Source organism: Dipodomys merriami, unplaced genomic scaffold (genome assembly GCF_024711535.1).
Source record: "Dipodomys merriami isolate MVZ:Mamm:240054 unplaced genomic scaffold, mDipMer1.0.p SCAF_7, whole genome shotgun sequence".
Lineage (NCBI taxonomy): Eukaryota > Metazoa > Chordata > Mammalia > Rodentia > Heteromyidae > Dipodomys > Dipodomys merriami.
This window is the reverse complement of record NW_027206290.1, coordinates 53,219,711-53,235,864: the sequence shown is the minus strand read 5'-3', so window position 1 is coordinate 53,235,864 and position 16,154 is coordinate 53,219,711. Positions and strand designations below refer to the sequence as shown.

The 16,154-nt window shown below is 38.1% G+C and overlaps 1 protein-coding gene across 2 annotated transcripts in view; it reads left to right on the top strand.

The window, feature by feature from the left end:
• Kiz (kizuna centrosomal protein) overlaps positions 1 to 16,154 on the top strand; it is a 92,364-nt gene that overhangs the window by 25,767 nt on the left and 50,443 nt on the right. For both annotated transcript variants that reach the window (XM_070006660.1, XM_070006661.1), the window contains 2 exons: positions 4,768 to 5,413; positions 6,620 to 6,884. In XM_070006660.1, coding sequence (XP_069862761.1) covers positions 4,768 to 5,413; positions 6,620 to 6,884 — 911 coding nt within the window. The remainder of the gene's footprint in view (positions 1 to 4,767; positions 5,414 to 6,619; positions 6,885 to 16,154) is intronic.

Here is a 16,154-nt window from a genome sequence, read left to right as displayed (position 1 = left end):
TCTAACTTTGGTCACGTATTCCCTAGGAATAGCTTTAGTTCAAAATACCATTTGTCTGTTGCAGCATTATTTATAGCCAAAAAAAGTAAAAATCTGAATGGCCAGCCTTAGAGGAATGGCTGGCTTGAGGAAGGGGAGAGTCTAACCACATATTCTCTCCATATTAAGCAAAACAAGGATACTTGAATTTGAATTCTGGCTCTGTGACTGTAGGCAAGTTGCTCAACCTGGCTAATTCCTTAAGAATTGACACAATAATAATAGTTGTTTGGAAGATTAGAAGTAATGAGCATAAATCTCTTTAGTTTGTGGTTGGTATATTGTATGTGTCTAATTGAATAGTCATTGATCCTACTGCCATACTCCTCACTTCTACTGTCACCATTGTCATCCTTTGTTCTTCATTAAGGTAGCCTACTTTGCTACTGACTTTTTGCCACCTCTCTGTGGTAGTAAAGGGGCCACTGTAGGGATAGGGAGTAGAGGGGCTACCTATAAATTAAAAAGTGGAAAATAATACCACTTGATGATAACAACTCATTATGGATTGATTTTATGGTGGTTTTTACCCTGCAAGATAAGTTACAGAATATGCTTTAAATGCTAATTTAATAGACCCATGGTAAAATTTGATAATTCCAACAACTGATAGATTTAATGGCCAGAGACATCTCATTGTAGTCATAATTGTGAGAATTTGTAGTCATAATTGTGAGAATTTGGTGGTTACTATAACTGAAAGTGGAATTAAATGAAAGAAGAATTTTAAAAAATCACATTGTCATGGTATATTAGTTTGGTGGGCTGCCTTTAACAAAATCCTACAAACAGAGTGACTTAAACAACAGATTGCTCACAGTTCTAGAAGTTGAAAGTTCAGATGGAAGTGCCAACAGCGTTGGTTGTAGATTGTATCTTTCTGATGTATCATATAGTCTGTTCTTATATATACAAATAGGGGGGTGGGAAAGGAAAGGAGAGAGAGAGAAAGAAAAGAAAGAAAATATTCCCAGAAAGAAAGGAGCAAGAGAAAGGGACAAAAAAAATTGTGACGAAATGACAAGGAAAAGAAAAAACTTTCCAGTTAGATGAAAATCATGAATCAGTAAAGCTCAAGTCAAGTATGATAAACTCAAAAAGATCTACGCACACATATTTTAAAAAAGAAAACTCTCACGCCTGTAATCCTAGCTACTCAGGAGGCTGAGATCTGAGAATCACAGTTTAAAGGCAGCCCAGGCAGGAAAGCCTGTGAGACTCTTATCTCTAATTAACCACCAGAAAACCAGAAGTGGTGCTGTGGCTCAAGTGGGAGAACTTGTCTTGAGCTGAAGAGCTCAGGGACAGCTCCCAGGCCCCCCCAAAAAAAGAAAGAAAGAAAACAGGGTCCAAAGCAGACAGAAAGAACAACAACAAATGAATAGAGAAGAGACGAATAAAAGAATACAAATGTATAAGAAGGAATAAAAATTCATAAGTTATTTGAAAAGAATCAAGTTGACAACCCCTTAGATTCACTAAGAAAACAAGAAGACTCAAGTTTTTAAAATTAGAAATACAAGTGGGTATTTTGTGACTGGCTTTGCAGAAATAAAAAAGATTAAGAGAAATCTTTTAATAAGTATCAACAAATTAGATCACGTAGATAAATTGCACATATCTCAGAAATGTATGATCCAAGTTGGAACAGAAAGAAGTAGACAATTTGAGTAGACCTATAAGAAGTTACATGATTTAATTAACAAACTATTGATTTAAAAATTACTTTATTTTAAAAATTTATTTGAAATTTGTTTTTACTGGAAAAAGATGGAAATAAAAATATATTAATCAATTTGAAATTATTATAATTATAAACTAAAATAGATATATCTTGACCAGTATTTTACTTTAAAACAATGTACTTTTATTATTTCATGTTTTGAAAAAAAAAGCTTAGGAAGCCTTTAATTTTTCTTGATGGGTGTTGTTGACTCATGTCTGTAATTCATGTCTGTAATTACTCAGGAGGCTGAGATTTGAGGATCATGGTTGGAAGCCAATCTGGGCAGGAAAGCCCATGAGACTCTTATCTCCAATTAACTACCAAAAAAGATATCTTAGTTCTTTACACATGGTTTCCTATAATTGTTTGACTATATTTAATGTAGCTAATTTAATGTCTTTATTTGGTATGTTCAATACCTGAACTTCTCATGGACAGTTTCTGTTGGTTGATTTTTTTTTCTTGCCCTATATGAGAACCAGTTTCGGGGGCTGGGAAGGTGGCTCAGTGGTAGAGCGCTTGTCTTGCAAACATGAGGCCCTGGGTTCCATTCCTCAGCACCACATAAGCAGAAAACGCCAGAAGTGGTGCTGTGGCTCAAGTGGTAGAGCGCTAGCCTTGAGCTGAAGAGCTGAGGGACAGCGCCCAGGCCCAGAGTTCAGGCCCCATGACCGGCAAAAAAAAATAAGAGAACTAGTTTCCTGTTTCTTTTTCTTTTTAATTATTTTTTGTTGAAACTTGAACAATGCAATAAAATGTAAATGTAAATAATAAAATATTGCTTTGTTGTTTAGTGGCTTTCTGGAACTAATTAAAGTCATTGAAGTTTCTGTTCAATAGACTTAGTAAACAGGTAATGACGTGTGTACACTTTCAGCACTCAGCTGAGAAGTTTATTCCTTCCCCTTAACCTACAATTCCTACTTTTACAGAGCCTTAAGTTAAGCTGGTGAGAGCGTAGAAATTCATGTAACGATTTCCTGAGCACATCCATAGTCCTGCATGTGTAGGTGGCTATTTAGATACCTAGGAATATGTTGGGAACTTTTTAGAACCCTTCCTCCAATGAATCTTTCTTTCACCAGCTTTTCCTTTAAATTTTTTTTGTTAGCCTACTGTTTGCCTTGAATTTTAGCCACTACCTTATATAGTTTTTGTATTAGACAATTGCCTTTTATTATTTTCAACAAATTTTCCAAGAAAAAAAAAAGCTATTTGTACTGGATAAGTACAGAACTGCACCAAATAAAGGCTTAAAATTTTTTTGTTTTTGTTTTTGTTTTACATGAGTTTTCCAAAGAACTGCCAAACAGGAATGCTATCCCTTTTTCTCTCTTTCTGTGAATATAGGTTTTAAAATTTATTACCTACTTGTTGTGAAGGGAGTCGTGAGTGAAGTGGGGGATTAAAGTACCATGAAGCTCACTGTTCCAATCAAGATTTGCACACACACACACACACACACACACAGCACACACATACACACACACACACACACACACACACAAACACAACACATTGCTTCAAGCCTGGTAAATTTTCAGTTTTAAAAAGTTATTGAAAAGTTATTGAAAGTTACTGAAAAAAATCTTTCTGGTGTTATCTCTTTTATGGCACAGAATTTTCAAAGAATTTTTCAGAGGTCCTATTCCACCATTTTTTTCTGTCATCGCTGTTCATTTTTTTCTTTTTTACTTCCAAGTAATGTCTTAACTTCCAAGCATGTCTTATTTTATTTTACAAATAGAAGAAAGTGTATAAAGGGAAGCAAGACTTAGATTGTTTTATCTCTGTGTGTGTGTGTGTGTGTGTGTGTGTGTGTGTGTGTGTGTGTGTGTGTGTGTATGTGTGTGTGTGTGAGACTGTGTGTGAGACTGTGTGATTGTGTGTGATTTTTCTCTCATTATTGGGGCCTCAGGTTTTTCATTTGCAAAGACATTATATCTCCCTATCTATATATGCCTCTGTGAAATAAATGCTTTTATATCCTTGAAAGTGCTTTGGAAGAAAAGTATTTTACTTTCTGGAGGCTTTATGTTTGTTACTTCTCATTCTGCTTTTCACCATTTCCCTTATTCAAGCCATTAAACCAGTGTTCCCTTCTCCTTCCCTATTCTTCTCTCCTGCCCTCTCTTAATCTCATTTCCTTGCTTTTCTGCTCTCTCCCTTCCTTTTCCTTTCCCTCTCTTCCTTTTTCCCTATCTGACTCTGCTTATTCTCACCATAGACATGACAGTAATTTTAAATTGCTACACAATTTTTAAATCACTTGAGGTTACCTAGGAAAACTGATATTATTTATAATTTTACTACAGATTTTGATATTTTTGTACATGTGATCCTGAGGGTTTTTTTTTCCTCTGTCTGTCTGTCTATCTGCCTGCCTGCCTGCCAGCCAGTCTGTCTCTCATTCTTTTTTTGAGTTTTATTTTTGAGGCAGTGTCCAGTACAGGCTGGCTTTGAATTCATGATCCTTCTACCTGTCTCCTGAGTTCTAGGATTATAGCCATGTACCACCATGTCCAACCTTGGAACTTTTCTTAATACTAATAGTAGAATTTTGAAACCTCCAATATTTCTTTGTATTCTCTCCCTATCCATTTTTGCTTGGTTTGGTTTGCGTAGTTCCGTGATATGTAAGTGAAAATTATCTGATTTTAGAATCTAGAACCACAAATGAATCCAAGTGACAAGGAAGAGGGAAAAGATGGCATGAAGTTCTAGACAGAGGAACTCCATGTAGTTTCGCTATGGTTCTATGGCATGCTTATAGAAATAAAAGTTTTTTGTTTGTTTATTTGGTATGTATGTAATAAAATGTGTTTATTTGGTATGTATGTAATAAAATGTATCCAGTTTAATTTAATAATATAATTCAGTTGCATTGAGAACATGCATTTGTTTTTATCAAACAAGGTAGGTGCTGATTTCATGGTCTTACCTTTCATTTTTGAAAACAGCCAAACTGTTCACATGTTTTATACTTCCATGTCTTCTTGCAGGAGGCAATGCAGACAGGAATCAACTTGGGGACATCCATGTCAAGAGGGTTGTATCAACCAGCAACAGTCTTTATGGGGCGCCAAATGTCAGCCATTTCAAGCATTGGAGATTTCAGTACAGAGCAGAAATCTCCCCAACCCACAAAGAACTTTTCAATTCCTGACCCATATTCACACCAACAGACAGCACAGAGCAGTAATGTGACAGACAGCTGTGTAGTACAAACTAATAATGACACACAGTGCTTAAATAAGACTGACAAAATAGATGGAAAGACATCTCTTCAGATTGGTGAAAAAACGCCAGTCACAGCCAGTGTATTGTCTGAGGAGGAACCAACTCATTGCTTGCAGATAGGAAGCAGTTCACGTCATAGCAAGAATAATTTATCTGAAGGCAAAAAGTCCGCCGAACTCCATTCCTCGTTACAGGAAAGATTAAGTCCAGAGAACAGAACCACTGATTTAAAGTGTGACAGTTTCAGCAGATCAGAAGGATCAGAGGGAGAAATACTGACACGAAAACATATTGAAGTTAAGGAAGAAAGAGCCAGCCCGCCAGTCTCTGCAATATCAGTTTCAGAACACTGTGCATCTGAAAATAAGTGGTCTCAAGAGAAGCATTCTGCCTCTGAAGGTTTCTCAGGTTGGATAAGAGGCTGAGTTTGTTTGCTGGTTTTTGTTAGTGCTTAGTTTTTCTGGGTGGTAGTAATCTTACAAATTATGTTCTAATTTTATCTCTGTCAAAAAACAAAATAATGAGAGGTGATTGTGTGGCTCAAGTGGTAGAACACCTGCCTAGCAAGCACAAAGTACTGAGTTCACTAGTACTACCAAAAATAACAACAACAACAACAATAATAATAATAGTGACTTTGTCAGTGCATTTCATTCTAATCAGTCCTTAAATGTGTTCAAGGAAATATTTTTGAAAATAAGCTGATTTTAAAAATTACTATTAACAACACTTTAGCTAGGCCCTGGTGGCTCAAGCCTGTAGTCCAAACTACTCGGGAGGCTAAAATGAGAAGGTCAAGATTGGAAGTCAGCCTGGGCAAAAGAGCCCAAGAGATTCTCCTGTTAACCAGCAAAAAGCAGGAAGTTGATGTTTGGTTCAGGTGGTAGAACACCTGTGATTCCCTTTGCCAGAGCATGAGGCTTTGAGTTCAATCTCCAGTACCTCTGTGTGTGTGTGTGTGTGTGTGTGTGTGTGTGTGTGTGTGTGTGTGTGTGTGTGTGTGTGTGTGTGTGTGTGGTATGAGTGTGTGTGTGCATTAAAATATTAAAAAAAAATTTTTATGCTAGTCTTGAAGCTTAAACTCAAGACGTGGGTGCCAGCTTTTTTTTTCTTTTTGTTGAAGGCTACCATTCTACCACTTGAGCAGCCCCACTTTTAGCTTTTTTTGGTGGTTAATTGGACTTTCTTTCCTGGAAGAGTTTTGAACCATTATTCTCCCATCTCAGCCTCTTGAGTAGCTGGGATTATAGGCATGCGCTAGCAGTGCCAAATATTTTTAAGGGATATGAGTGTAGCTCAATGTGAAGTACACGTTTAACATACATAAGGCCCTGGGTTCCATCCATAATACTTCACACACAAAAAATACTTTTTATGTATGTATGGTCTTTTTGTTTTGTTTGCTTGCATTTGGTGGTACTGGGATTTTAACTTAGGGCCTCATACTTGGTAGTCAGGTACTCTACTACTTGAGCCCTGCCCCTTGCCCAGGTTTTAAATACTAAAATTAGTTGTAAGTTGCATATGTTTTTAACCCACGAATATTTTTTTCTCTGTTACTTCAGTTGTCTCTTTAGTTAGTGATCAGCAATCTCTTCATTTTCCCTCTTACAGATCATCTTGCCCATGGGTCCCCAGAGGAACAAAGGCCTTTCATAAAAATGCTAGAAGAACAGGAGGACGAAAGTTCATGTAGTAGCAATGACCTTACCATCTCTCTAACTGAAAAAGACTCATTTTTGGAGAATCTAGAACCACAGCCATATCCAGGTGACAAAAAGAAGGGAGAAGATTTCAAGCAAGAAAATAATGTCCTATCCACTGAAAACAAGAATTGTGATCCAGAAAAGGAATCCTCTACTAACTCACCAACAAGACAGTAAGCTATTGCTTCTCTTCTCTTTTACTATTTTTTTTTATTGTGTGCCTTTTTAGAAACCAAATCACTAGGATCATTTTATTGAGCACTTGCCATGACGGGGTAAGGGATTCTTAAGTATTATAAGTCGCCTTTTAGATATGATCTAATTTTATTTCTTTTTTCCTTCTACTTTTTCTTTTCCTCTTCTATTTCTTCTTTCTTTCCTTCCTTTCCTTTCCTCCCCCCCCCTTTTTCTCCCTCTCTTTTCTTTCTGTCTGTCTGTCTGTCTGTCTCAAGTTGCATTTTTGTGTGTGCCAGTTCTAGGACTTGAACTCACAGCCTGGGTTGGGTACTGTCTCTGAGCTTCTTTTTGTCCAAGGGTAGCACTCTACCACTTGAGCCATTTCTCTACTTTGAGCTTTTTAGTTGTTAATTGGAGATAAGAGTCTCACAGACTTTCCTGCCTGGGTTGGTTTTGAGCCTCGACCCTCAGGTCTCAGCCTCCTGAATAGCTAGGATTATAGGTGGGATCCATCAGTGCCTGGCTCAAATAGCTTTAAAAAGTATCTTTTAAAATAGTATCTTTGAAACGAAGAGACAAACGGTACATGGTCTCCCTGATAAGTGGATGCTAAATCCAAAATGTTAGATGATATGACAAAACTAACAGGACTTAAGAAACAAAGAACTCCCACTCATCTGGTTGAACCACTACTAAATATCCCCATGCTGCTGATCACATATATGGTATATAACATGTGAGCACCATTATATATTACAGACTGTGATAGACAATTTGCTCCAGGAAAGTTAGAATGAACTTGTGACTTTAAATGAGCATCATTATTCCACAATACTGTGAATTTCCAGAAATTATGTAATCACAATAAAAAAAAAAAAAACCTTGGGGAAGGGAGGGAGGGAGGGGATGGTAGGGGGAAAACAATGGAGGGGGTAACAATGTTCAAGAGGAAGTGTACTCATTACCTCACTCATGTAACTGTATAGTATCTTTACAATAAAAAAAATAGTATCTTTGAATTATGGTGATTGATAGTTATAATTATACCCAAATAATCATTGGTTAAAGTTTTAAGTAACCTACCCACCTATCCCCTGTCATCTTAGTTTGCTTCTCTGTCCACTTAATCTGCTTTATTTTTTGTCATTTCTTTTTTCATCTTGGTATATTTATTTGTTTCTCAGTTTTTATTTCCTGCTTCTCCTCCCATATTTGGGAGAGAGATAGGTTTCATTTGAATAAGAGCAAAGGGAACACAATACAGAGGCCTGCAGTAAAAGCATACTTGGTGTTTCTAGGAACAGCAAAGAGGACAGTGCAGCAGGATCAGAAGATGTGAAGGGAAAGAAAAGGTAGAATGAGAGTAGTCCCTATCATGGTTTATCCTGTAGGCTGCAGGCAGAACTTTGGATTGTACTTCAGAGGAATTGGTTGCTTAATGGAAAATAAACTGGGAGAAAGGGGGAAGAAAAGAGATCTGTTTGGAGAATATTATAATGATCCAGGGGAGAAATGTTGTTATCTGGACAAGGGTATCATCACAGGTGGTGAGAAGTGGCAGATCCTGGATATACTTTTATGAAGAACCAGCAGGATTAGAGATTGGATGTGGGTGGTGTGAGAGAAGGGGCAGAAGGATGGCTTCAAGATTTAGTGGCAGTGCGTGGGTGAGTAGATACTGAGTTACTTACTAAGATAGGAACTCATAGGAGCCATTGATTTAAGGGAAAGCAATCAAAATATAAATCCTAGATAGGTTATATTTGAGATCTTTTTAACATTGAAGTATGAATGCATAGTAAACAGATTTCTTCAAATCTGGAATTCAGAGAAATGTCAGAAATAACGTTCCAAGGTCAAAAAGCTGGTCACTAGTACCCTTAGGGTCCAAACTGGAAGTCCGGTGCTAGAATTCATGTTCTCAATCTTCTTATGTTTTGAAATCACAATCATAATGGTAATATACCCCTGAACTACCGCAGGTTCTGTGCCAGGCTCTATATTAAGAGCCTTATTCATAAACATTTAATTCTATATTATGCCCATTTTATATGGTGAGGAAATGTAAACACAGAGTTAGTAACAGTCACAAAGTAATTTGGCATACTTGGAACTTGGTCATCTGGGTCCAAAATCAGCATTGTTTTTTTTTTGTTTTTTTGTGGTTTTTTTTGTTTTTTTTTTTTGTCGGTCGTGGGGCTTGAACTCCAGGCCTGGGCGCTGTCCCTCAGCTCTTCAGCTCAAGGCGAGCGCTCTACTATTTGAGCTACAGCGCCACTTCTGGTTTTCTGGTGGTTTATTGGAGATAGGAGTCTCACAGTCTTTCCTGCCTGGGCTGGCTTTGAACCGCGATCCTCAGATCTCAGCCTCCTGAGTAGCTAGGATTACAGGCGTGAGCCACCAGCGCCCAGCAGAATCAGCATTGTTAACTGCTACTCTATGCTGTCTCCCCCATATCTCTCTACTGCCTAGGTTGCTGAAGTATCATCCAAGATAATATTTTGTAAGGTTAAATAAAGAAGCTCAAAGTGCAAATTATATTAATTAAGAAAAGAAGAGCCTTCCAGACTCAGATAAACTGATGAAGTGCTATGTTCCTTTCTTCACACTTGAATGATTTACAAAGTTCCTTTGTTCTCTCTCTCTGCCTAGAGTGTTACTAAAAGCAGGATGTAATGCAACCTTTCAAACTAAGTTAAATGGAAGTCTTGGTTTCTATGAGTCACAAAAAAGGGAAAATAGATTGAAACATATCCAATGAATTTAATTTATCCCTTTTTTTCAAAAGTTACATATAGGAGGGAAGTTATTCATCTAGAAAGATTTGCTTCTGGAAATCCTACAGCCCAGAATAATAAGTTAGAGTAGTATTCTCTTACAACCTACCTCAAAATCACTTTAAAAGAAGCAAAAGTATATTTATAAATTGATTATTTCTTCAGACATGATGATGCCTTCCTGGGTCTGTTCTCAACTGACTATTTTCTTCTGCACAGTCACTAGTTTTGCTCTCAACATAGATAGTGCCTGAATCCTTCTGTTTTCATATAGATTTTAGCCTTTGTTCCCAAAGTAAGGTTGTACATTTTACTTTTGGAAAAAATAACACAATGCCATTAGGTGCAACTATCAGTACTCTTAGTGTTCTGCCTGGCATGTCTTTCCACAATCTTGCTGTGCCTCTATTAGCTTAGCTATTTGATCTGGGAAACCTAGGCATTCCTGTGATTGTTAATCTTGGTTGCCAACTCAATTGGTTTGAGAAGTATTTAGGAGATTAGTAAAGCACACCTCTAGAAGTGTCTCTGAGGGCATTTCAGAGACACTTAGGATTAACTAAAGGAAAGAACCTGCCCTGATTGAAGGTGATAAAAGAGAAAAAAGGAGAAAGCCAGCTTCATAGGCATTCTTTCTACTTCCTCTCTGGATGGGATGATTTACCTCTGGCACATGCTTCTACCATTATGACATATTGTATTTCTACAGGTATAGAAACATGGAGCCAAGGGACCATGGGTTGAACCTTCTGATATAAGCACTTCCTCCCTTAAGTTGTTTTTTTCAGGTATTTGGTTACAGTAATGGAAAGTTAACATATTTTCTTTGTCCTTATTTTGGTTTACATTTCTGAAATTTCTTAGCCTGGTGTTTAGAGAAGTTATCTTGAGATCTAATCAAAAGCAAAGTAAGGGGCTAGGAAGGTCACTCAGCGGTAGAGTGCTTGCCTTGCATGAATGAGGCCCTGGGTTTGATTCCTTAGCACCACATAAGCAGAAAAAGCCGGAAGTGGTGCTGTGGCTCAAGTGGTAGAGTACTGGCCTTGAGCTGAAGAGCTGAGGGACAAGCGTCCTGGCCCAGAGTTCAGGCCCCATGACTGACCAAAAAAAAAAGCAAGCAAAGTAAATGAGAATCATAGTCATTATCACATACTGTCTGTAGAGATGTTAAAAGAAATTTTTGTTGGCCAGCTTGAACTCCAGCCTTTGCCAATTAAAACATTTTATTGTATGGGGCTGGGAAGGTGGCTCAGTGGTAGAGCGCTTGCCTTGCATGCATGAGGCCCTGGGTTCGATTCCTCAGTACCACATAAGTAGAAAAAGCTGGAATTGGTACTGTGGCTCAAGTGGTAGGACGCTAGCCTTGAGCTGAAGAGCTGAGGGACAGTGCCCAGGCCCAGAGTTCAGGCCCCACAGCCAAACCCCCCCCCCAAATTAAAAAAAAAAATTATTGTAAAAGTGATGAGAGGTTACTATTTCATAAGTCAGGTAATGAGTACATTTCTTTTTGAACAGCATCTCCCCCTCCTTTATTCTGTCCCAGTTTTTCCTGACTTCCCTTCCCCCTAAGTTGTATAGTTCATTTCCAACATAGTGTCTAGTGAGTATCACTGCTGAATTGGTTCACCTTTAGTCCCACTGTTTTTTTGCTCTCCCTTCCATACAGAACAATCTTGGCATAAAATAAGTAATACATACATATGTGCGTGTGTTTGTATTGTATCTCTATAAAAATTATAGATTGTTTGCTTGTGAGACTGTGTCTCACTTATATACAGTAGTTTCTTATTACCTGAAGGAACTTGGTTCTAGAAGTCCTATAGATACCTGTAGAGTCCTGCTGGTACTCAAGTCCTCTTCATAAAATGGTACAGTATTTGTGTATAGCTCATTCACATATTCTCATATACGTAACATCATGTCTAGGTTACTTATAGCACTGACTAAAATGTAAATGGGATATAATTATTATATTCTGTTGATTAGGGAATAAATGACAAGGGAAAAAAACCTGTTCATGCTAAATACAGACATAATTTTTAAAAATATTTTTGTATCCTTCTCAATGTGAGGAGGTGACTGCACTGATTTTTTTAAATCCAACTTTTTGAAAGATGTCTTAATATCTAACAAATTGTTCATAGACTCTTCAACTTTGTATAAATTCAACTATAATATATGCTTTAAAGAACACTTTGTTTCTTGATTTTGAATCTTTACATATGTTATATCCTTTTTCTAGTTTTGTTACATATACTTCATGGGACATCTGGGACAGTATTGAAGGAGTAGGGATAATGGATATTCTTTGTTTAATTTTAATTTAAATTTATAGTGCAGAGGCGCTACAGTTATATAAGTAAGGTAATGAATATATTTCTTGAACGTTGTTACCCCCTCCCTCATTTTTCTCCTACTTTCCTCCCTATCAGCTCCTCTCCCCCAGAGTTGTAAAGTTCATTTCCAAGATAGTGTCTTATATTGCTGTTTCACTAGTTCACCCTTTGTCCTATATTTGACCATTTTGTTATTCCCCTTCGCCAAGTCAGAGAAACGTATATACAAGACACAGGGTACCAGAATCAAAAACAGTGGCAACAGGAGATAAATCAAAGGAAAAAACAAAAGAAAAAAAAAGAAATAACTTCACTTAGTATGTTAAAAAACAAAAACAAAACCCCTCATTTCCATATCTTGGAGTTAATTTCTATTAGCATCATTTTATATGGTCAGTAGCTATATACATAGCTATCAAGCTGTTATGATCCTCTGCTAGGACTATCCTAGACATATACTAATTTCTACAAATGAGGGAAACCATGGAGCCTATGTGTCTTTGAGTCTGATTTCACTTAATATTATTTTTTTCCAGGTTTTTCCATTTCTTTACAAATGAGGTGATGCCATTCTTTCTGATGGAAGCATAGAATTCCATTGTGTATATATACCATATTTTCTTTTTTTTTTTTTTTTTTTGGGTCCGGTCATGGGGCCTGAACTGTGGGCCTGGGCGCTGTCTCTCAGCTCTTCAGCTCAAGGCTAGCACTCTACCACTTGAGCCACACTGCCACTTCTGGCTTTTTTTTCTTTTTTGCTTATGTGGTGCTAAGGAATCGAACCCAGGGCCTCATGCATGCAAGGCAAGCGCTCTACCACTGAGCTACCTTCCCAGCCCCTATACCATATTTTCTTGATCCATTCATCTACTGAGGGGTATGTGGGGTGGTTCCCTAGCTTAGCTATGGTAAATAATTCTGCAGTGAACATAGTTGTGCTAGTAGCTTTAGTGTGGCCCTGTTTGTGATTGTTTGGGTAAATGCCCAGGAGTGGATTGCTGGGTCATAGGGGAGCTCTATGTTTTAGTCTTTTGAGGAGCTTCCATTCTGCTTTCTAGAGTGGTTGAGCCAGTTTACATTCCCAAGAGTGTAGTAGCCATTCCCTTTTGGCCACATCACTGCCAGCATCTGTTATTATTTGTTTCCTTGATAATGGCCATTCTAACTGGGGTGAGGTGGAATCCGAATGTAGTTTTGATTTGCATTTTGTTTTTCTTTTTCTTAAATTTTTTGGCAGTCATGGGCATTGAACTCTCGGCCTAGGCACTGTCCCTCAGCTCTTCAGCTCAAGGCAAACCTTCTACCACTTGAGCTACAGTGCCACTTCTGGTTTTCTGGTAGCTAATTGGAGATAAGAGTCTTATGGACTTAACTTTCTGGGCTGGCTTTTAACCATGATCCTCAGATCTCAGCCTCCTAAGTAGCTAGTATTACATGCATGGCGCCCAGCTTGATTTGCATTTCTTTTATGGCCAGAAATGTTGAGCATTTCTTCATGTGTCTATTGTCTATTCTTATTTCCTCTCCAGAGAAGTCTCTTTTTAATTCTTTTTTTTTTTTCCCCCAGTCCTAGGGCTTGCACTCCACTCAGGGCCAGGGCACTGTCCCTGAGCTTCTTTTGCTTAAGGCTATCATTCTACTACTTGAGCCACAGTACCACTTCTGGCTTTTTCTGTTTATGTGGTACTGAGGAATTGAACCACAGGGCTTTATGCATGCTAGGCAAGCACTCTACCACTAAGCCACATTCCCAGTCCTCTTTTCAATTCTGTAGTCCACTTATTAATGGGATGGTTGTTTCTTTGAGGATTTATTGTTGTTGGAGGTTAATTTTTTGAGCTCTAGCTATATATTTTATTTATTTATTTTTTTATTTTTTGTTAGTCATGGGGCTTGAACTCTAGACTTGGGCTCTATCCCTCAGCTCTTCAGTTCAAGGCCAGTGCTCTACTGCTTGAGCCACACTGCCACTTCTGGCTTTCTAGTGGTTTATTGGAGATAAGAGTCTCACAGGCTTCCTGCCCCGGCTGGCTTTGAACCGTGATCCTTAGATCTCAGCCTCCCGAGTAGCTAGGATTACAGGCGTGAGCCCCTGGCACCTGGTATCTAGGTATATTTTTTATGAGGCCCTTGTCTGTTATATAGCTAATGCAGATCCTTTCCCAATCTGTGGGTTTTTTGTTTATCTTGCTAGCTATGTCGTTTGCCATGCAGAAGCTCTGCAGATTAATGTGATTCCATTTATCCAGCCTTTCTTTGATTTGTTGTGTTTCTGGATCTTTATTTAGGAAGTTTTGAGCCATGCCAAGAAGCCCTAGTGTATCCCCTATCCCCTCCTGTAATATTTTCAGGGTCTCTGCTCTTACTTCAAGATCTTTGATCCATTTGGAATTGATTTTGGTACAGGGTGATATATAAGGATCTAACTTCAGTTTTCTATATGTGTATAGCCGATTCTGCCAGCACTATTTGTTGAAGAGGCCATCTTTCTTTCATCTGATAATTTTGGCTCCCTTATCAAAAATTATGTGACCATAGGTCTGTGGGATCATTTCTGGGTCTTCAATTCTATTTCATTGGTCTTCAGGCCTGTTCAGGTGCCAGTACCAAGCTGTTTTTATAACTACAGCTTTATAATAGAGTTTGAAGTTTGGAATTGATATTCTTCTTGCACTGTTTTTCCTGTTAAAGATTGTTTTTATTTTTCAGGGTCTTACGTTATTCCATATGAATTTTTGGATTCTGTTATTTCATTAAAGAATGTTAATGGGATATTGAATTGCCATTTTCACGATGTTAATCCTCCCAATCTAGGAGCATGGGAGGTTTTTCCACTTCCTTAAATCTGCTTTAATTTCCTGTTTCAGGTTTTAAAAGTTTTCATCATAGAGGTCCTTCACCTCTTTGGATAAGATAATTCCTAGGTTTTATTTATTTATTTTTGAAGCTATTACAAAAAGAGTTGTTTTTCTGATTTCAGCCTTGCTCTTTTCATTGTTAGCATGCAGAAAAGCTACTGATTTCGGGGTGGGGGGGGGAGTGTTAATTTTATATCCTGCTACTTTGCCAAAGGAAAACACTCATTTCTTAATGCATGTCTACAGCCATCACTAAGTCTTGGTTACTGACTAGAATGATGAGTTCAGGCTGGTTGTCTCTGTTTAAGGATGGAGGGAAACATCTATTATAAATTCTCCCAGGCCTTTCCATTCCTCATTAGGAAACTTAAAAAAAAAAAAAAGTTGCTGGTCCTAAGAATGGGAATAGAACAGAATGATGAGGTCTGTTTGGAGGCCAAAGTGTGTGTGTGTTGGGGGGTGTGGGGGGGGGCAAGGGTTTTGCTTGTGCAGTCCCTGCTACAACGACAAGACCTTAGCACTGACAGTACCCTACAAAATGTAACCCATAATTCAAGCTGTCAGTTTAATCACACTGTTATCCAGGTAAAGAGAAGGAGCCCTTGTTTCTTGGGTAAAGAGAAGCTGTGTTGTTTGCTGACCTCTGGTCTGCAGCCTGCAGCAGACCGCCCTGCTCTATTGGCCTTTGTGTTGCTTTCCCTCCTCTTTTTCTGGTTATTGTACTCCCTTCAAGTGGCCCCCTGGAAGGGACCACCCAGGGGGCTGCACAATGGGGACCGAGGTAGCCACCAAAACATAGAGTTTGTAAGGCAGACAGTTAAAAGAAAAATACTGTTTAACTATGTATGTGTTTGTCCTCTCTATAATAGTTTTGTGTAGCAAATAAAACCCCATATACAAATTTCAGTGTGGCCACACATAGAGCTGTTCCAGCCGTCTGGTGTCAGACTTGAGATAGTTGCATTGAGTTTATTTTCCCAGGGCACTAATTCTTGATGTAGTTTATTTATGCACTTGAATTTATTCCAGGAAACTTGATATCAAAACAAGTCACCCTTACGTTTTTCATTCTTTTATTAATAATTATTGGAGCTAGGGGGCTGGGCATTGCTCTTAGGTAAAATATTTCTGTAGCTATTTAACAATAGCTAGCAGCATGGAATTCAGTTCTCAATAACCATTTACACCCCTGTAAAAGGATTAGTTCTAGCTAATTGTTACACTGTTTTAAATCTTAATTTGCATCCTTATGGAGGTAGTACTTCTGCCAATCTCTTCTGTGGTCTAAGTTGTGT